Here is a 23,693-nt window from a genome sequence, read left to right on the forward strand (position 1 = left end):
CTGCCGCTTCTTATAGGCCTCGTATTTCTTTCTCGTTTTCTTTCTTTCTTTTCTTTTTTGCGTGATGGGCTTACAGACATATAGATCCGTTGTATTCATGTTGATTTACTTTGATTTCTTGACATCGGTCATCGATCTATCAACGTCAGTCATTTTCAGGTTTCATTACAACATTGTGTCTATTATTGTCATCATCCTACGCATTTTGTCTTTATTCTTTCTCTTCGTGAGGTTTAGTTTTAGGTATATGCTTTCCCCGTTCGCTGTATTACAACGTTTCTGTTTGATGTTACAAATCTATAAAAATTATGTTTCTGCCGTGGGAAATAAATCGTATTTTAAACGCGTTATTATTTAGATGGAATTCAGAGGATGGGACATAATATAATTTACAAATGAGTAATTACTCACACTCGTCGTATGCCTTCTATATTACCCACAAGGGGCTAAACATAGAGGGGACAAACAAGGATAGACAAAAGGATTAAGTCAATTATATCGACCCCAGTGCGTAACTGGTACTTAATTTATCGACCCCGAAAGGATGAAAGGCAAAGTCAACCTCGGCGGAATTTGAACTCAGAACATAACAGCAGACGAAATAACGCTAAGCATTTCGCCCGGCGTGCTAACGTTTCTGCCAGCTCGAGTCACCACTTTTGCGGAGTCGAGTTGTTGTGAGAAAGACTGATGTTGCATCGTTATTAATCGAACGTAAGATCGGGCTGGTTGCATATATTACAACAAAAGTAAACTCGAGAACGTTTATTAACAGATATTATTGAGAGAAGATTGGGCAATGTACACATATATAAATCATCAAGCCCTTACTGGTTACAAGAATAGAATGTAGGAGTTGATTTAACTGCATCTGTTCGGTCATTTGTTATCTGGAAGGTGAAGGACAAAACATACGAATCCGGCGTTGAAGTTGTTTTCTTAGTTTGTTGTGCAAAAGCGAAGATCTAGGTGCTTGAATGCCAACACCGTTTTAGTATGATTTATGCATCCGTAAAGGCGGCGAGCTGGCAGAAATGTTAGCACGCCGGGCGAAATGCGTAACCGTATTTCGTCTGCTGTTACGTTCTGAGTTCAAATTCCGCCGAGGTCTACTTTGCCTTTCATCCTTTCGGGGTCGTTAAATTAAGCACCAGTTACGCACTGGAGTCGATGTAATCGACTTAATCCGTTAGTCTGTCCTTGTTCGTCCCCTCTGTGTTTAGCCCCTTGTGGGTAGTAAAGAAATAAGTATGATTTATGCGCCAAATTGCTCAACTAGGGAAGAGGGGCATGAATCTCAAAAACATTCGAGATGTTCACATTATAATTTCAAGTTGATGGGTCAATTTTTAAGTTGTTCACGGGAGACTCATATGACCTGATTGTGGCTTACATGTGATCATGAACTGATACTTTCGCGTTTGGGGTTCGAATCTATGCACTCTGTTCATCAAGTTCCAATTGCCAATAAAGTACACAACATATCAATTAAAAAAAAACTTGGTGCCTTGCTATTGTAATCATGGTTTTCATATTCGGTATTTGATACGTAAATGCCTCTCTCCAATTATTTAGGTGTACTTTATAACTTGTACATATATGCAAGCCTCCACCCTTTTACATGTCCTTAATACGAGCGATGCATTCTTTAAATACTTACATATAAGCATAGAGATTATTATTTTCTTCTGCTGTAATGTATTAATTTCCTTTTTCCTTTGTATAAGCGCTGGACGAGCAGGACAGACTTTATCTTCAGCTGAAGGACTTAAAGCAACTGATGCTTTGAATTTACGAATTAGCTTTAGACTTTCATCTAAATTAAAGCCAATAGAAAATATCATTATGAAGTAGACCACATCTAATCAACCTAAAGACATAGGACCTTTTAGCAACTACAAATTGATAAGAGTGAGAAATACTATTATGACTGAGATCAGTCTATTTTGCTGATAACCTGCAATTCTGGATACTCTCTTTTACTCTTTTACTCGTTTCAGTCATGTGACTGTGGTCATGCTGGAGCACCGCCTTTAGTCGAGCAAATCGACTCCAGGACTTATTCTTTGTAAGCCTAGTATTTATTCTATCGGTCTCTTTTGCCGAACCGCTAAGTTACGGGGACGTAAACACACCAGCATCGGTTGTCAAGCGATGTTGATGGGGACAAAAACAGACACACAAACATATACACACACATACATATATACGACGGGCTCCTTTCAGTTTTCCGTCTGCAAAATCCACTCACAAGGCTTTGGTTGGTCCGAGGCCAAAAGTGCCATGCAGTGGGACTGAACCCGGAACCATGTGGTTTGTAAGCAAGCTACTTACCACGATCCTCGAAAGACTACAATATTTTCTTGTAAAATAGAACTCGTAGCGCTAGATTCTATTTGCCTATCGACATACTTCCCGTTTACTTAACACCGTTTCAACATTGCAAGCATTCTTCGGAAAGACAAATAATAACCATAGTAACAGATAACTAGTTACTCCAACCCTTGTGATACTAATAGATTTTTTCGAACTCAAACAACCCATATGCTTTTATAGAAAAGGGAGATAAACATGTAAACAAACCGTAGGTATTCTTTCTACTCTCGGCACAAAGCCTTAATTTTTTTGTGGAGCGAGACCTAATTGATTATATCGATCCCGGTACTCAACTAGTACTTATTTTATCGATCCTGAAAGGGGTGAAAGGCAAAGTCGACCTTGGCGGAATTTGAACTCAGAACGTAAAGACAGACAAAATGCTGCTAAGCATTGCCCAGCTTACTAACGATTGTTCCTACTCTCCACCACAAGAAACTCTAGGCTTATATCACAACAAACAACATTACTCAACTTCTATCTCTCTCTCTCTCTCTCTCTCTCTATATATATATATATATATATATATATATATATATATATATATAGCCACTACACACATTTTTTCTTTCCTTGTTTTTTCTGTGTCCCTTTCTGTAGAAGAGCGTAGGCTCGAAACGTAAAAGACTTTTTCTATTCCTGAGCGTTATACTAATACATCTGTTTGTTTTGTACACCACCTGCCTTCGTCTTTTGGTTTGTTTTTTTTCGTAAACTCTCCCTATATATATATATATATATATATATATATATATATATATTATATATATATATATATATGAATCTGATCCGACAGAGGGGACTTTAAAATGTAGCTAACTTGAAAAATAATTTAAAACCGCATTAACAATTTTTTTCTTACTTTTCCAAGCTACCATTAAAGAACAAACCATTTTTGACAGGAGAAAGAAAAAACATTTCCATGTTAAATTTTATACATAACATTGATGGAAATTAATGAAAGGAAATGATAACACTGAAAAGACATACCGGGTAATCATTATCCACATGCATACAGTTGTTATAGCTCTAAAAGAAACTCTAGGATATCCTTAAAGTACATGAAACACTTCAACATGAGTAGCCCAAGTAGATAATAAAGCATGAAGACAGCATCAGCCTACATCTCAGAAACAGGTTTTTAGGTAAGGTGAATTATAATTTCACTGCACCCCAACTACATTACTATGAATAAAATTTTTATGGAGGTTCTACTCTTCAATCCTTGAGAAGAAATGAATAACGTTAAAATACAAAATCAAGACGTCGATAAAAAAAAATTTTTTTATCGGAAAAAAAAATAACTTCAATGAGCCAGCATTAGCTAAAAGTTTGACTTTTAACTCACAAGTCATATGCCAGAGGATGAAGGAAACCAATATTTTCGTTGAAAGAACTCCTTCTCAGAAGGACCCTAAATCATTTGAGGTTATGATCTGTAATGAAAAATGAGATTTCAGTCAGAATGCGTCACGGTGGTTAAATACAGTCATGAGCAAAAATTCGAATCAAAAACAACAGTAAAATTTATACAATCAAATTTGAAATTTTCACTAAAGTTTGTGGAAGCTATAAAATGGCAAAACACCAACAAGAGATCAACAGTTAAATACTGACACAAAATGTTAATGAAATTACACCGTGGAAGACCTTGTTGTAAACCATCTAAACACACAAAAAGACTTAAATTAATTTCTTGGGTTGTCAAACTTATCGTTGTCCATTTACGACTTCGACAGTGGACAGAGCTGCATAGAAGTAGATCGGTCGGTTGCAGATGTACGACCAGATATAGGTGTACATAGAGATACTGACATAGCTGTGTACAGGGGAACTGGTAGGGCAGTGTATATACAGCGATAGGACAAAATAATGGAAACATCTTAAAATTTCAAACAAATTTACTTTAATATGGGGTAGGACAGCCTTTGGCAGTAATTACAGCTTGAATTCTATGAGGTATGGACTCATACAAAATTTGAATTGTTTCCAAAGGAATTTTTGTCCATTCTTCAGCTAAAACAGTCTCCAGTTCTTGTAGTGATGGTGGTGGAGGATATCGACACCTTACTTGTTTTTCTAAAATGCACCATAAATGTTCAATAATAATTGATAATTGATGTAAATCAATCGTTATTCATCAATTACATCTTCAGTTTCTGTTTTTCCTTATATTGATATCTCGCTAAGGTATAGTGAGATTAATAACTTGATGTAGAACTCAATATATGTACAGTCCAGAACACAATATGGTAATAGAAAACAAAGAGATAATATTGAAAAAAACAAATGTTTCGTAATGAACTTCATTAGGTTACAGCTGTTTCAGCTATAAGATGTGTTGAACTCTTAGTTGAGTACCAGGATAAAATCCTATAGCTTCATCAGAGCTTTGAATATGAAGTGCACTTCATTTGGGAAAATTACATTTTCAGAACATACAAGTGTTATAAATGAGAATGTTTACGTTGATGGCTATGGAAATTTCTGTAAAATGATTATGCACCTTCAGCCTAATGAGCTGCCTTTACTGCTAAGTGCTTTATAGGTGTGAAACCAATGGTCATTCTATGACTGGCCATAACTTTTAACTTTCGAAAAAATACGTTTCTACTGTAATGTATTTGAGCATAGGTTCTCAAAGTGGGCACCACTGCTCCCCAGTGGGTGTTGAGACGGTCCAGGTGGGCGCTGGTGCCAAAGGGGGCGGTGTGGGTGGTAGAGAAAATGAAGGCAGTGGATTGGGGGACGCTGTGAATTTATTATAATATTATTATGATTGATTGATTCTAGTTTCAGCTCATGAGCTGTGGCCATGCTGGGGCACAGTATTGTACACAAACAACTGACAAGCAAATCTGTGGTATTGAGCAGAATATTTGCTGTAGCCCATCTTTTATACCAAGGCAAAACAATGTACATGATAACACTTCCAATCAGTTAAGATCAGAAGCCATGAGAGCTACTGCCTGGTACTGCATCAGGGCATTTAGTATTATTATTATTATTATTATTATTATCATCATCATTATTATTATTGTTGTTGTTGTTGTTATTTTACACTCAACAGATTAGACTGTTGGAAAAGAAAAGAATCCTAACATTGGGTTACAAGTAGCCTTAGATGCCAAGAACCTTCCTATTAGGTTACAGCAAGTAACCGGCCCTCTAGCTTCTATTACTCTGTCAGTCTGAATGTTAAAGTCCCACATCTTGTATTTTTTACTTTCTAATACTCCTAGATACTTCTAACTCTCTCCTTCTTTCAATGATTTTACTGTCTGGCCATCTGGTAATTGGATGCCTTCACTGTTAACTACCTGTCCCTTTCTCATGACTAATATTGCACACTTATCTATGCCAAATTCCATGCCTCTATCTTTGCTGAAGAGTCTTACAGTCTGAATTAAGGAATCTATCTCTTATTCATTTTTACTAAAAGCTTCAGATCATCCATGTAGAGCAAATTGTTAATTTTTCCATTACTATTTCTGAACTGATATCCTGCCTTTGCCTTCCTTAATACTAAACTGAGTGGGATCAAACATATTAAAGGGGACAACAAGTCTCCCTGGAAAGTTTCTCTTTCGATATAAACTGAGTATAGATCTACTTTCCATTTTTTCATGCTAAAGCTAATTAATTCTCTTATGTTGTCTGCTATACTGAATATACTCAAACTTTCACTTATCCATGAGTGTGAGATCATGTCGAAGGCTTTCCTATAATATATCCATGCTATCATTAGATTTTTTTTTTCTAGCTTTTATTTCATTTAGAACTGCTTTGTCTACACATAATAGATCATGCGTTCCTCTAGCCTTCTTCCTGCAACCTTTCTGTTCTTCTGGTAGTAAATTCTTGTTGTCAAGGTGCTCATAAATGCTTTCTGAAAGCATTCCTGTTAACAGCTTCCACACTAATGGTAAGCAAATGGTTAGTCAGTAGCTGCTAGCTGTATTACACTTGTTCTTATCCTTCATATTGTCCTCCCTCTAGTCATCAAATCTGGTACTGTTCCTCCATTAAGGCAATCCTAAAGTTGTTCCCTCTGCCCCTCATGTAAACCACTGAATTTCTTTTGCCAGTGCCAGTACAGTGATAAGAAAATGTTAAGAGGGCTTTTTGTTTAAACAGTTTACATAAAAGTGTTCAAAATAGGTAGTAAAATAAATTCATAATTATTTATAAGTTCATCAAAAGTCATGATTGTATAGAAGCATATATACAGAAATCATATTTAATACATCTATGATTACCAGTTTTTAACACAACAAAGGCTACACAAAGCCTTTACATCTTACTTTTGAAAATCTTTTTTTAAAAAAGTGAAACCGGTCAAGTCAATAAGCATCTTTAAAAGAGCTCTGCATTTTCAAATCCGCTTTCTTACATATATATAAATTTAAAATGAGGGCGAGAAATTAGATATTAATTTAATTAACATCGATTTCACACCAGTGGTCTAGCATATAAAAAAACTGAAGGTTCAGTAAAATTGCATTAAATACATATTAGAGGGAAACCACTATGTGGACTCCCTTATGCTAGAAATAGATCCGCTATGGTCTTACCACTTAGTGGTAAGACCATAGCGATATATATATGTATGTGTGTATATATGTATGTGTATGTATATGTATGTGTGTATATATATCATCATCATCATCATTTAGCGTCCGATTTCCATGCTAGCATGGTTGGACGGTTCAACTGGGGTCTGTGAAGCCAGAAGGCTGCATCAGACCCAGTCTGATCTGGCAGTGTTTCTACGGCTGGATGCCCTTCCTAACGCCAACCACTCCGCGAGTGTAGTGGGTGCTTTTTACGTGCCACCTGCACAGGTGCCAGATGGAGCTGGCAAACGGCCACGAACGGATGGTGCTTTTACGTGCCACCGGCACGGGGGCCAAGCAAGGCTGGTAACGGACACGAACGGATGGTGCTTTTATGTGCCACCGGCATGGAGGCCAGTCGGGGCGGCGCTGGCAACGGCCACAAGCGGATGGTTTGCTTAACCACAGCTGCAATGTATGTATGTGTGTATGTGTGTGTATATATATGTGTGTGTGTGTGTGTGTGTGTGTGTGTGTGTGTGTGTTTGTCTTCCATCACCGCTTGACAACCTGAGTAACATATCTGTAACATAGTTATTCAGCAAAAAGACTGGCACGATATGTGCCAGACTTAAAAATAAGCCTGGAGGCAAATTGTTTAACTAAACCCTTCAAGGCGATTCCCCATTATGATAACAGTTGAATGAATGAAACAAACAAATGATAAAAGAAGTAAATGAACCGTGAATTTATGTATTTTTAGATAATCAAAATAGCCCTTCAATAATGCAATTGATGCACAGTTTCAACAGGCGGCTTCATATCATGTGCGTGCCTGTGTGAGTACGTGTGTGTGACAAACAAACCTATTTCTTTACTGCCCACAAGGGGCTAAACACAGAGGGGACAAATAAGGACAGGCAAACGGATTAAGTCGATTACATCGACCCCAAAGCGTAACTGGTACTTATTTAATCGACCCCGAAAAGATGAAAGGCAAAGTCGACCTCGGCGAAATTTGAACTCGGAACGTAGGGGCAGACGAAATACCGCTAAGCAAACCGAAAGATCCTATACGCAGTTGCTTTATCTGCTAGAAATAGCAGCGAAATGTTCCTGAAATCACTCCCTCTTATCTTATAGAAAACTGAAGGACACGTTGGATAATATAACCAACAATACATTATTTTTGAAAATTAGGAATGAGAGTTAGGCTGGTCACAGCTTGAATTTTTTTGTCGCTAATCTGTAGAATCAAGATTGATTTAGCTAGTGTATAATCAACATTAACAGGAAATATTTTAATTTCTATGTATTTTCCTAGCGAAAGAAAATGAATTAACTCTAAGATGCTGATGTTCTATTGATAAATCATTAGTATATCTATTTAAAAGAACTAAAGGACAGATTCGTTTGTCATAACACGTATAGGTCATAGGTTTATTTTGTTCAATTGGGGCTGTCCTAGGGCTAAACAACATCAATCCTACTGTTTCTAAAGAAACGCCGTTCCTAATTCTACGCATGCGCATCGGCGAAATTCTATCGTCTGCTACACACAATTTCAGTAAATTCGCTGTCACTCAAATTTTATTTCGATAGGAAAATATTTTTTAAAAATTAAACGTTCGTCCCGTTTAATGTCGTATTCACTAACTGAATCAGTCTTGATTCAACAGATCTATGATTGAAGGTATTCCAGCCGTAGCCAAACCATTTATTATTATTTTTTTAATTTTTCACCCTTTGTGTATGGGTGATTATGCTATCCAATGCGTAGTTTTAGGGGGAGTGATTTCAGGAACATTTCGCTACTATTTCTAGCAGTTCAAGAGACTATGCATAGAAAACAAACGTTTGTGACACAATCTATGTGTGTGTGTGTTTGTGTGCGTGTGTGTGTGTGAGTGACTGCATGTGTGTGTGTTTGTGTGTGTGTGTGTGTGTGTGCGTGTGTGTGTGTGTGTGTGTGTGTGTGTGTGTGTGTGTGTGTGTGTGTGTGTGTGTGTGTGTGTGTGTTCGATTACAGCTGACCTAGGGCTAGATAATAACCATTCCTGATCATATCTCTTGTCAATCACCATCAGTTCTAATCCTAAAGAAACGCCGTTCCTAATTCTACGCATGCGCATCGGCGAAATTCTATCGTCTGCTACACGCAATCTCTCCGACATGAAAAGACGCTAATGCTGCTCACCTTTCACCAATTTTAAAACGGCTCAGCTAAAATGTCTTGTCCAGTCTCTTTAACTTTGATTTATTTCACTAAAAATTTACCAACGTTTCCACAAAACAAAAATGACGGCATATCAATACAGTTAGTTTCTTTCTCTCTCTTATTTAAAGCACTAAGTTCTTCTGACATTTTTCATACAGTAAGTCTGTCTAATGCCGTAACTTTAACAAATATACGAAATGGTGAGTTTACATTTTAGTCGTATTTGTCGATTTGGTTTTCTTGCTTTGTATTCATTTTTGTAAATACTCATGTTTTTAACATTTCTTTCTTCTGAGAAAAGTAAACCAAATATCAAATATATATTCCTGGGTATTGCCATGAGGTCTTACATTATATCATGGTCTATCGCACATTTATATATATATATATATATATATATATATATATATATATATATATATATATATATATATATATATATATATATATATATATATATAATATATATATATATATATATATATATATATTATATATATATATATTATGTATATATATATATAATATACTAGACTTTTGCTATCGTCATTTTAACATGGGATATTTGAGAAGACATTTTTAAAACCTAATATTTATTTCAAACTCATATATATATATCGAAATTGCTATGATGATCTGGTTCTTGACTGATGACTGAGGGCTTCGAATGTCCCGTCCTGTGGTTCTTGTGTCGTCTCTGTGGTGTTTCATGTTCTTGTCCATGTCTGTAATTATTTTTACTGTTTACCTATATATATATATATATATATATATATATATATATATATATACACATATATATATATATATATATATATATATATATATATATATATATATATATATATATATATATTTATATTTATATATATATATATATTATGTATATATATATAATATACTAGACTTTTGCTGTCGTCATTTTAACATGGGATATTTGAGAAGACATTTTTAAAACCTAATATTTATTTCAAACTCATCAACTTTCGATGGTGATTACACGAACCGTAGTGATTTTAATACGACTGGTTTTAAAATGTTATATTTCTTTATTGCCCACAAGGGGCTAAGCACAGAGGAGACAAATAAGAATAGACAAACGGATTAAGTCGATTACGTCGACCCCAGTGCGTAACTGGTACTTATTTAATCGACTCCCGAAAGGATGAGAGGCAAAGTCGACCTCGGCGGAATTTGAACTCAGAACGTAACGGCAGACGAAATACGGCTACGCATTTCACCCGGCGTGCAAATAATGTAATAACATTCAAATGTCTTGCAAAAATATGAAAATGCAATTTTTCTTTCGATTTTCGAAGATTATTACGATGAAAATTATAGTCCATCGTACTGGTGATGAAGCACAAAAAATTACTGTCACCAAAACTATTTGTAAACCCTATTATATTTTCTTTTATTTCTTCTCATATAAAATAAAAGTAAATTCGCTGTGAGTCAAATTAGTTTTATTTCGATAGGAAAATATATTTTTTTTTTAATTAAACGTTCGTCCCGTTTAATGTCGTATTCACTAACTGAATCAGTCATGATTCATCAGATCTATGATGGAAGGTATTCCAGCCGTGACCAAACCATTTTTTTTCTTTTTTTTTTTTGCTTTATTATTATTCATCCTTTGTGTATGGATGACTATACTATCCAATGCGTAGTTTCGGGGGGGGGGGTGATTTCAGGAACAGTTCGCTACTATTTCTAGCAGATCAAGAGACTGTGTACAGAAAACGTTTCTGACAAACTGTGCGTGTGCGTGCGTTCGTGTGTGCGTGCGTTCGTGTGTGTGCGTGCGTGTGTGTGCGTGCGTATGTGTGCGTGCGTGCGTGCGTGGGAGTGTGTGTTCGATCACAGCTGACCTAGGGCTAAATAAGTCATTCCTGATCATATCTCTTGTCAATCATCAATAGTTCCAATTCCAAAGAAACGCGTTCCTAATTCTACGCATGCGCCTCAGTGAAATTCTATCGTCTGCTACACGCAATCTCTCCGACATGAAAAGACGCTAATGCTGCTCACCTCTCACCAATTTTAATTCGGCTCAACTAAAATGTCTTGTCCAGTCTCTTTAACTTACATTATTTCAGTGAAAACGCACCAACTCTCCATATCACGTTTCTACGAAAGAAAAATGACGGCATATCAATACACTTAGTTTATTTTTCTCTCTATAAAAACACTAAGTTGTTCTGACATTTTCATACAATAGTTGATCTAATGCCGTAACTTTAACAATGTACAAAATTATGAGTCTGCATTTTAGTTGTATTTGTAGATTTTGTTGCCTTATTTGTATTCATTTTTGTAAATACTCACGTTTGACATTTCTTTCTTCTGAGAAAAATAGACCAAATATCCAGTATATATTCCCGAGTATTGCCATAAGATCTTACTTTTTTATGTTGTCTGTCGTACATTATATTAAATATTTTTATATATATAAGCGCAAGCGTTGCTGTGTAATTAAAAGTTTGCTTCCCAACTACATAGTTCCGGGTTCAGTGCAACTGCATGACACCTTAGGCAAGTGTCTTGTACGATAGCCTTGGGACGACCAAATTGTTGTGGGTGTCTTTGGTAGGTGGAAGCTAAAAGAAACCGGACGTATATGTGGGGGTGTGTGCTTTTATCTCTGTGTTCGTTCCCCACCACCTTTGACAATGGATCTTTTCAATCTGTCGGACAGATTTTTTTTTTTTAGCTAAACACTTTGAATACTAAGTACCAGGCTTTAAAAATATTAAGTATAGGGATCGATTCACGGCAGTACCCCACTATGACCGCAATTCAATAACTGAGACAAGTAAAAGATAAAATTTATGCCAGTCACTTTCCGTTATCGTTATTTTAACTTGAGATATATCAAATAGACTTAATATTTATTTCAACCTTATCACCTATTGGTAAACATCTATCGTATTTGATAATCAAACCCCAGTGATTTTAATATAAATGATTTTAAAATGTTATAATTTAATAATATTCAAATCTCTAAAAAATTTATCAAAATACATTTTTCTATTTGCTTTTCGAACACAATTACGACGAAAATTGTAGTCTATCTTACGAAGTGCTTAAACACGTAAACGATTTTTAAGTGCTAAGCACTTAAAAATATACATCACCAAAACTATTCGCAAGCCTTGTTATATGATTTTTGTTATTTGTTCCTATATAAAACAAAAAGAAATTCACTGTCACTCAAATTCTCATTCGTTATGAAAATATATAAAAATCAAGCATTCGACCCATATACTAGCTAAGTCAGTATATATGGAACAAGATATATGATGAAAAACATTCCAGTCATGACCAGCCCATGTATTTTCTTTTGTATGGATGATTATTTTTGTTCAATGTGTAATTCCTTTACTTTTACGATAGTAGAAAGTGATTCAGGAACTACTATTTCAAGTGGATCATGATCTCTTGATTTAATTCTGACATAGACACACAGAGAGGAATGGAAACAAACTTCTAATATAAATGTCTCGATTTTCTTCTACAACAAAATTATCTCCCCTTTATGATCAACTCATTTTTCACTTCTCTTCTATGATTGCTACATTTCTTGCCTAAAATAACTGCTGCATGACAGGATACACAATGTATTTGCAGACTTCACTGAATCATTATATACCCAAACTGCTTGAGTTTGGATTGTTCCCAATAATTCAATTGGCTACACCTGCAGTAGGCTTCTGCTTAATCAAGCATAACTGATTTGAGTTACACATCTGCTATAAATGTATTAACTATTGCATATTGGCACTGATTCCAGAGGACTTTCGAAATAAATTTCAGTCAATACTTGTGTTATCAAACCGTTTAGAAAGATCCCCTTATCAGTTTATTACATATGCATTTAATAAAGAAATGCCATGTAATATAGTAAAGAAAGACATTTAACAAAGCTAGGTAGCTAAAATAATTAGCAGTTAAACAAAGAAATCTGCCTTAATTTAGCAGACTGGTATTATTCATTTATGCAGAAAAGTTTGAAAACTGTAGAATCTATCTCCAAATGTATTGACAAAATGCACCTTATATATGCATATATAATAGAATATATACACAGCATAACTGTGTGGTAAGAAGTTTGCTTCTCAACTACATGGTTCTGGAGTCAATCCCACTGTTTGGCACCTTAAGAAAGCGGCTTCTACTATAGCCCCAAGTTGATCAAAGCCTTGTGAGAAGATGTAGTTGAAAAACTGAAATAAGCCTGTTGTATATGTGTGCATGTGTCTGTGTGTGTCTTTGTATTTGTATTTGTCCCTACCACTCACTGACAAAGTTTGTTAATGTCCTCATAATTTAGCAGTTCAGCAAAAATGAGACCAATAAGTTCCAGACTTAAGAAAAATGTATAGGCACAATTTGTTGGACTAAACTCTCCAAGGCAGTACCCCAGCACATCCACAGTCTAATGACTGAAATGAATAAAAGATAACAAGATATATATTGTATAACCAGCCATCACTCACCAGTATAAACACAGCTTAGTAACCGGTTTCATGCTTTCACAACTTGTTTTAGATGCCTTTGTAATCATGAGTAGACTAGATACCTTCTCAACTGTCTTGCCCTTGACCCTGCATAACATCCAGTATGTGACAGCTGAAGGGAGAGGGGACTGCATCAGCACTAGGCTGGTACTTATTACAGCTAAGTAGACTATCAATGTTAAGGGAACACAAAACACCACCTAATCCAGGAATTGCACCCATGAGCTTAAGATCATGAGTTGAGCACCCTAACCATTAGGCCACATGTCTTTACACCTAATGTCTCATATATATAAGAAATTAAACCATGTCTTCCCATCATTTAATTGTCTTAATTGCAATTTTAACTATAATTAGCAGTTGATATCTTCACAGACTAAAACCTGTTTTTATAGCATTCCATTTATTTCTGCCAACACTTTGACAAAAGGTTTCTCTATTATTTACTATTATAGTTTCAAATGTTGACACAGGGCCAGCAGTTTTTGAAGGGAGGAAGAAGTCAGTTACATTGACTGGTACTTATTTTATCAACCCTAAAAAGATGAACGGCAAAATCAACCTCAGCAGAATTTGAGCTCAGAGCATATAGACAGACAAAATGTCACCAAGCATTTTATCTGGCATGCTAATGGTTCTAATATCTACAATAATAAGTTTGGAATATGTCCAAAAAAATATATTGATCTTTTGAATAACTCTAATTTTGTTATTTATACTGTTTTGCAGTATTTATTACATCTCTTTGCATTTTGAGTTCAAATCCTGGCAAGTTCATCTTTGCCATTCATCTTTTCAGGATCAATTAAAAAGGACCAATTTGAAAATGGTGGATTAACAGGACTGTGAGAACATTGGACTTGATGCCATGCAGAATCTGTTTTGGCTTTTTGTGTTCTGAGTTCAAATCCCATCATGAGTTAACCTGTCACTTAGTTTAAAACTACTACCTGATACCTTAGGTGCCTTTAGTGGAGTTCACTTTGTTGCATTCATTTAGGCCAGGTTTCTAGTTTGAGGAAATCTTCTTTCCTCCCACTTTGTTTCCCTGTCATTTTCAGAGACCCTGTAATGAAACACTGACACTGTTTTTCACCTTAACTAAAAAGATTTTAAAAATTATATAATAATAATAGAAATAAAGAAATACAAAATGTATAAAAAACAAATTTATGTGAAAGAAAATATAGCATCGTTATAATTGTTTTGTTTCTGTTTATTTTCTTGTTTCATATTTATGTCATTTAGCATCTAATTATCTTTGCTAGTATAGGTATGATTATTTTAGCAAATTTGTAAATTTATTTAGTATAGGAATGAAGTCTATTGTCGCTAATGAAAACTGAATCTGAGTTGTTAACACAATTATTATAGAAACTAGTTGTAATCTGTTGCTATGCTGCTTGGTAATGACCTAGTCAAGATGAAATATACCCTTCAACAATAACCTGTTTTTAAACAAATTTTAATTCTCTCTCTCCACCCCTCTCTCTCTCTCACACACACACATGCTCTGTATTTCTCTTTAAATAAAAACAACTTTTTCTTCTAATTCTATCTCTCTCTCTCTCTCGCTCTCTCTCTCTCTCTCTCTCTCTCTCTCTCTCTCTCTTGACAACAGCAACAACAACAACAATCTGTCATCATCATGAAAGTCTTTTTTTAAAGTCTGTTGCTTTGTCTATTTGTTGAAAGACAAAGAAACACTCTCTCACACACACATACACACACAAACAAACAACCCCAAAAATAACTATATGTATTATATATATATATATGTGCGTGTGTGTGTGTGTGTATATATACATTTAGTTATTTTTTTAAAGTCTGTGTTGCATTATGTTGAAAGACTTGCATTTAAAATTTGTATTTTTAATCGAAACTTGTTATTGTCTATCTTTGACACACACTCTCTCTCTCTCTCTCTTCTCTCTCTCTCTCTCTCTCTCTCTTGACAACAGCAACAACAACAACAATCTGTCATCATCATGAAAGTCTTTTTTTAAAGTCTGTTGCTTTGTCTATTTGTTGAAAGACAAAGAAACACTCTCTCACACACACATACACACACAAACAAACAACCCCAAAAATAACTATATGTATTATATATATATATATGTGCGTGTGTGTGTGTGTGTATATATACATTTAGTTATTTTTTTAAAGTCTGTGTTGCATTATGTTGAAAGACTTGCATTTAAAATTTGTATTTTTAATCGAAACTTGTTATTGTCTATCTTTGACACACACTCTCTCTCTCTCTCTCTCTCTCCCTCTCTCTTGCTCTCACTGTATATCTCCCTCAACAACTTTTCCTCCTCTCCCTTTTACCCCTGAGATATATGGGGTAATTGGGGTTATTTCCCCTTTTGATTCCTCCCCTTCTTCCGTCTCTACATAGATGTTGTTATGGACAGACAGATGGAGATCAGCTTCTTTTATAATGTAAGATTAGATTAAATAATGTTTTACAATATTCATCCAGAGAGGGTTTCTTATTTTCTTCTTTGTTGGTATCCAAATTTGCAAATTAGTACAGTAATATCTCCCTTGACAAGGACCCACTTTACAAGACCCCAGGTTGATGGGTTTTATTTTTCAAGCACAGGATCCAAATTTTGAATGGAGTGCAAAAGTTTCCGCTACTATCAGGGTTTTTGGCATCCTGGGTAAGCTGAACTTCAACATGTACAAGCTGACAGTCGTAGAAATTTCCTTGTCTTTCTTATGCCCTCTTTGGTGCCCCAGGTGACTGCCTGAGTTGCCAGTACCTTGAACCAGCCCTGGCTACCATAAAAAATGCTTCTGTGTGTTACTGAGAAATTTATAGTGTGAAAAAAGCAAACATCTTTGGACTTGTTTTTTTAAAAAGAAATCTACAAGTCCATCTACGAGTGCTTGTGAATCGGCAACCACATCTACAAGTGATGGTGTGCAAGAGTCTAGTATGAGTGAAAGTGATTCAGAACACGATTATAATTTTTTTATTGTAAATGATCTTGACATTCTTTTTACTTCACATAAAATATTCTTTACATTCTACTGTTGTTTCATTGTCATTTATTTACAAGTATTATAAATTTTATTGGTAAAATAGTTTTCTGGAAATGAATTACAATTTAAAACGTTGCTACTATGAGAAATTATTGCCCTGCTTTACAAGTTTTCACTTCATGAGCGATCTCCAGGAATAAATTAACTCATACATCAAGGTATAACTGTACATACATTTAGGAACAAAATAAATTTCATTGTAGAAAATTCTTCCATTATTTCAATGCTTGGATTTCAGATCAGAATTTTATAAATAAATTTTACTACAAATTGATGAATCCACTTAATGAATACCATAAGTATGGAATTTGTAGTGTTTTTACAAATTTAGATATGTTTAAAGAACTTATAGGAGAAGATAAATAGATTGCTGCTTTGGTAGTAGCGAAACTACTTCAATCATACTGAAAATATATGTCACAGCTATGTGACAATGAACAATGAATGCAAGAGAGGAGAGAGAGAGAGAATATGCTTATGTAGGGCCAGTGAAGAGAAACCCAAGAAATCCTTGCTAAGGCAACAGTATAATCATCAAATACTACAAAATTAAAAGTAATTTACTAAAAAAAAAATAAAGCTGTTTTAATCTCATGGAACCTGTTGTGAAGGTAGTAAAAAATTTCTACTGTGCAAAATATATCAATCTCAGATGTTATGTACATTTTGGAAAAAATTTAAAATGATTAAACATAATTTAATGTATACATAAGTAAAATATTTGTTTCAAATTTTGATACAAGACTAGCAGTTTTGGGGAAGTGGGGAAGTTGTTTACATCGAACCCAGCACCCAACTGATACTTATTTTATCAACTCTGAAAGAATGAAAGACAAAGTCAATCTCTTTAGAATTCAAACTCAAGGCATGAAGACAGAGAAAATTTTTGCCTGATGTGCTAACAATTCTGTCAGCTGGTCACTTTACACATAAGTAAGATATTATTTCTTATGTTGTATGGTTTTAAGCAAACAATGAGTTTCATTATATTCTGATTTGAAGCAATGGTGCCCATAAACTGTGTAAATGCTCCCAGAGAGAAGGGTTTTGAGTGCGACCGAGAGTTGTGGTGAAAGTAACTATATTAAAAGGTGACTGGAAAAAAAGATTGTTGAAGTGTTAACAAATATAAGCTCAATGAAGTTAGCTTAAGTACTTGAAAATTAATTCATTTGGTAATTATATACAACAAAATCAATTTTTAAGTCCTTTAATTTAAATAAAATATATACTGAATTTCATCTATTTTGAATGAACCCTAACATGAAAGAAATTTTGAAAACCTAAAAATCTTTATGCTCTGTTGCCAGCACCATTCTACAAGTAAAGTCCAATATTTCTCCTTATGTGATAAATTTAAAATTGAAAATAATGAATTTTTTAAAAGCTCTTCAAGCTATATTACTCAAGTAACTTTAGAAATAAAATAAGTAAATAAATATAATAAAAATAAAATATTATTTATAAAGAAATTTCAAAGTATGGTATGAAAGAAAATATTGATTTTTATGTCACAATCAGAATTCTGAAATTAACTGATCAACTTTTTAAATCAAAATAGTACATATTGGATTTTGAGTTAGGCATTTATCACACCTGCATTTCTTTTTATTGGGTTAACAGACAATTCTAAAAAGCATATTGATTGAATAACTTAAAACCAAATTCCATTAGCTTACCACTGAAAAAATCAATAAGAGAATAAATAATATAATACAATGGACTGTGCTTGACACTTTCAAGAATATTTCAATTATATCTTATTCTAGCATTAGAATTTAATAAGTAAAATACAAATTTTCATCACTTAGTAAGTGCTAATCCTAGCATTTAATGATAACATCAGTTTGAGGTCAGCTGAAACTCTGAGTGAACTTATGTCAGTTGACATATTTAAATATTAGCTCTTCATATATTTATTTGGGGGTAATTACAGGAATTAAACTAATAAACAAAGATGTGTTTTTTAATCATTATAAAAGTAATTAGATTAATCATTGTTGGCTTTTATCACATGCTATTTGCTGCTGTAAATTCTAGCAGGGCAGCCTGACTGTCAGGACCAAAATTTTAAATCATTAATAATTGGAAAGTTTTCTATATGCTCTGATTTGCGGCATTGTTCATGCTAAAAATCAAGCTGCTAAAGAGACTATGTGATTGTGGCATACCAGTCTGCTAAGAAATATAAGAAGAGTAATATCGTGAAGAAAGCAAATAAATGAAATAGATATGAGGAAAATTTATCTTAAATAGATGCAACAGAACCCATTTAGAAAGGCTGAAGGGACAGCTAAAAGTGACCTACACACTAAGTATTACTGATAAGAAATATAAATTCAATATTAATCAGGGTAATTACTCTTTACTCTTTTACTTGTTTCAGTCATTTGACTGCAGCCTTGCTGGAGCACCACCTTTAGTCGAGCAAATTGACCTCAGGACTTATTCTTTGTAAGCCTAGTACTTATTCTATCGGTCTCATTTGCCGAACTGCTAAGTTACGGGGATGTAAACACACCACCATTGGATGTCAAGCAATGTTGGGGAAACAAACACAGACACACGAACATATACACACACATACATATATACATATATACGATGGGCTTCTTTCAGTTTCTGTCTACCAAATTCGCTTACAAGGCTTTGGTCAACCCAAGGCTGTAGTAGAAGACACTTGCCCAAGGTGCCACACAGTGGGAATGAACCCAAAACCATGTGGTTGGTAAGAAAGCTACTTAACACACAGCCACTCCTGCACCTATATTATTATGATGATATATTTCTCAAATGGGCACAAGATCACAAAATTTCAGGAAGGAATATAGTTGTTTATATAAACTGTAGTATTTCACTGATTCATTAACTCTTGAAGAATGAAAGGCAAAATCAGTACAGGTCAGATTTCAACTCAAAGCATGAAGAGACAACTAATATTGCATGTCATTTTGTCCACTATAGTGATTTCAGAATAAACATGATACTGAAAGTGGTACAAATACAGATATAGTAAACACAATGATGATCTCAAATGCAAAGACTGGCATTTTCAATTGATGAAAATTATCATCAAATGAATGCTAAATGTTAACATTGGAATGTAATTCAATTAAAATGCTCTTATTGTGGAGTATAATTTACATATCTGCTTCTTATGATAAACTAAAATGCTGACTTTTAACATGAAAATTATTTAAATAAAATGTAAAGTTACACTCAATTTTTAACTATCTAGTATGTATGCTAAACTATTATTTTTTTATTTTTACTTCCAGAAAAGCCTATTGTGGAAGCTACTTTCACTGGAGTTGAGTACTTGACATACGATCTTTCAGGCAGAGGTGACTCTTTTGTTAGCAGTAAAGACAAGCTGACAATGTACTTCAAAACCAGACATGCCGATGGACTGTTATTCTATACAGGTATATATAAACACCATTTCCATTATGACTAACTCAAGTATTACATGCTTAATAACAGAATCATAATCTACTTGCAAATTTCAAAACAAACTTAAATTGTTGGTGTACATTAGAATGTGTGTGTGTGTAATGTTTGCTTTTAAGGTAGAAGTCAACTTTGTTACATTCTCTGACAATGTAGAGAGGATTTTAATTCACTGTAATAATTAAAAATAGAATTTAAGTCATGTGTATGTACACACACACATACACATGGTCATTGATTCATCTTATTAAACAAGCTAAACTATTTAATTGTACAAATTTATTTGTCTAAAACCAGCGTCTAATACCTTTAGGTGAGTAGAAAACCATCTGCAAGTGATTAAATATTTTACTTTCATTATATGCATGCAATTAAAATTTTTACTTTTCAGAGATGAAGCTCTTTTTCTTTAATATTTATATGTACTCTATGTTTCAATTGACTTGATCTTCAATCATCACCTGGTCTCTTATTCCTTAGAACTATTTCTAAACTAATGTATAGGTGGTGTCATGGATAAGAGGGCTATTTAGTCATGTGAGATACAAGGCAATCTCCTTAGTGCTAGTCTATGGTAAAATGTACTGAGTACACTCTATAAAGTGGTTAGTGATCAAACATAATATAAGCTCAATAGGACTCTTTAATCATGTCAAAGGACATGACAATCTCTCTAGTGCTAGTGTCATGATAAAATGCATGCAATTCACTCTGAAAATGACTGATTGGAAAGTTATCCAACCATAGAAACCATGTGAAAACTGATATATTGGAGGAAAACATGGTCCATCTTGTAGGACAGTAACTTCAAATAATAACTAACTTGGACAATGGCAAACCATCCAATTCATACAAGCTTGGAAGATAGATATAAAATGATGATGATAACTATGAGCAACATAAAGTATTTTGAACAATTTATATTTATATCCATATTGCTTAAATTTTTTATGTTCTAACTGATTTTATCTTATATTTGTCTCCTCAGATATTGCATTAAATTGGTAGTCTTTGAATGTTAAAATATCTGGAAAACAGACTGGACTCATATTTAGCATATTAGAATTATGTAAATATGGGATTTAATATATTTCACATTTTAAACAAATCATCATCATCATCATGAAAATATATATATTAGTAGTGCCCATCATAATACAGTCACTAAAAAAAAAATATGCTATATAACTGCTTGTTACATACTTAATATAAAGTTTGTTCATTATTGTTTCTCTTATTAATGGTTGTGGGCTGGCAGAATCATTAGTGTACTGGAAAAACTACTTTGAGACATTTGTTCTGGCTTGTTACATTCTGAGTTCAGTTCCTGCCTAGGTCAACTTTTGCCTTTCATTCCTCTGTGTTCAATAAAATAAAGAACCAGGATTGATGGTATTGACTAAACAACTTCCCTTAAAATTGCTGGCCTTCTGATTAAATTAGTCAGTTGTTATTTCACTCATTTCAAGCTACCATTTAAGTGCAGCTAGATTTAAAACTTGTCTCTTTATATAGTAAATAGAATAAAAGTTAAACGTATAAACTAATCAAATAAAATGTTTAGCTATGTTTATTTTAAACAAATTAAATGAAGAGATATATGTTAGAAATTTGATATTTAATATTTCTAGCTCTATTTGAAATTAAATATTTTCAGTATTATTTTTATATCTATTTATAGAAAAATATAGATAAATATTACTCAGAATTATTTAAAATTATTAATATACACAAGCTGAAATTTATCTCATAGTAATAAATTTAGTTATCTGAAAATCTGCTATATAAATAATTTTAAAATTCAGAAAACATTGTACAGAAAAAGATATTAAAGAGCAAATAGTGAATGTAAAATAATCTTTATTATAGAAAGAGGACAGCTAAATTTTTTAAAAGAATTTTACAAAATAAGTTTTGCCTTGCTTTTTACTATATTATTTTTACTATTCTTTTAAATTCATCTCTGGTATTTCCTTTCAGTTATACATATGACCAACAATATTTTGGTCTATTGTAGTGACTGAGACAATGTATATAACTTAATAAACACTTCTATTGCTCAAAAACTCTCTGTAATGATCTTACTATACATCAATTGAATAGATATTCATATACCAATTAATCCCGTCTCCATATCATACTAATTCCATTTAAGTATATTTTAACAATTATAACTGCTGCTGTTGCTACTGCTGCTGATCATGATGATGACATAATTACATGCAAACAGAACTATATAAAAACCTGCTATAAATTCTTTTAGCTTAGCAAAACATCTCTAATCTCTAGTGCTGGAGCCAAAATAAAATGTATCTAATACATGCTACAAAGTGCAAGGTGAAGAAGACTCAGCATCCTCCCTAGAGTTGAGCCATGATAAAATATAGGGAATACAAAAGATAGATAGTAAATGGTATGTAGATAGATAGATTGAAAGACAGACAGGCACATGAGTAGAAAAGTGGACAAGAGATAAAAATAAAAGTTAGTAGTTGTGAAAAAGTATGTGTTGCATTACATATCAATAATAATGAAAAGTTTAGCACAGAGAGACAACAAAGAAATCTGTATGCACATATATACATATATATGTATAAACTTTATGGATATATGTATGTATGTTTGTATGAATGAATGAATGCAGGTATATGTATATGTGTGTGTGTGCATACATACACACACTTACACACATTATATAATATAAATGAAATGATAACACAGACAGACGACAAAGAATTTACAGGCAAAATGAAAAAACACCAACACAAGCAACTGCAAACATACTCTACCCCTCGTCATTTGAGAAGTAAATACCATCCCAGTTTTGACACTTTATGACAATATAGTTCAATTTGGTTGTATCAGTAACATGGAAGCTGCTGGGGCTTAGACATGGACATCATGTTTTAACCAAATGATTAAACAAAAGGAGTTGTGAAGAGAAGAGAAAAATACAAAACAAAACAAACATTTATTTTTATACATAAAAACTCTTTGACATAAAGACAAAATTAAAACTAGTTGTTCATAGAGGAAAGATAGGATGCCTTTCAGCATCAAGGGAAAAAAGGAATGCAACAAGCCCAAACCTGAAAAAAATATGTAACTGACCAGTCCATTGGTCATTTTGAAAAAAAGATAGACAACAACATAAACAGGGAGTGGAAAGAGGAAGGCTTGTAGAGCTCTGTGGAAGAGGAGAGAAGTCAAAAATAATAGGTAAGTCAAAGGAAAGAGAGAAAATGAGAGAGAAGGAAGAGATAGAAGAATATAATAATAGAAAGACAGAAGAATACTGACAATGATAAAAAGGTAGGGAGCAAGAGAAAATGCTAGAAAGGCAATTAGAAATAAACTACAGGCTAGGTAGATAAATAAAACATTAGAAAGGTAGATAGGGAGATTTATAGATAAATAGTGGATACATGAGGAAGAAATAACTCGTAGTTAGGAAAAAGAGTATGTGTCATGTTACCAGTAAACAATAATGAAGCAGGTTGCAGAGAGGAATGACAAAAA

The 23,693-nt window shown here is 33.7% G+C and overlaps 1 protein-coding gene across 7 annotated transcripts in view; it reads left to right on the forward strand.

Moving 5' to 3' along the window:
- LOC115210357 (neurexin-3) overlaps positions 1–23,693 on the forward strand; it is a 304,944-nt gene that overhangs the window by 26,383 nt on the left and 254,868 nt on the right. For all 7 annotated transcript variants that reach the window (XM_029778911.2, XM_036502415.1, XM_029778912.2 and 4 more), the window contains exon 3: positions 20,003–20,149. In XM_029778911.2, coding sequence (XP_029634771.1) covers positions 20,003–20,149 — 147 coding nt within the window. The remainder of the gene's footprint in view (positions 1–20,002; positions 20,150–23,693) is intronic.

Source organism: Octopus sinensis, linkage group LG4, assembly GCF_006345805.1.
Source record: "Octopus sinensis linkage group LG4, ASM634580v1, whole genome shotgun sequence".
Lineage (NCBI taxonomy): Eukaryota > Metazoa > Mollusca > Cephalopoda > Octopoda > Octopodidae > Octopus > Octopus sinensis.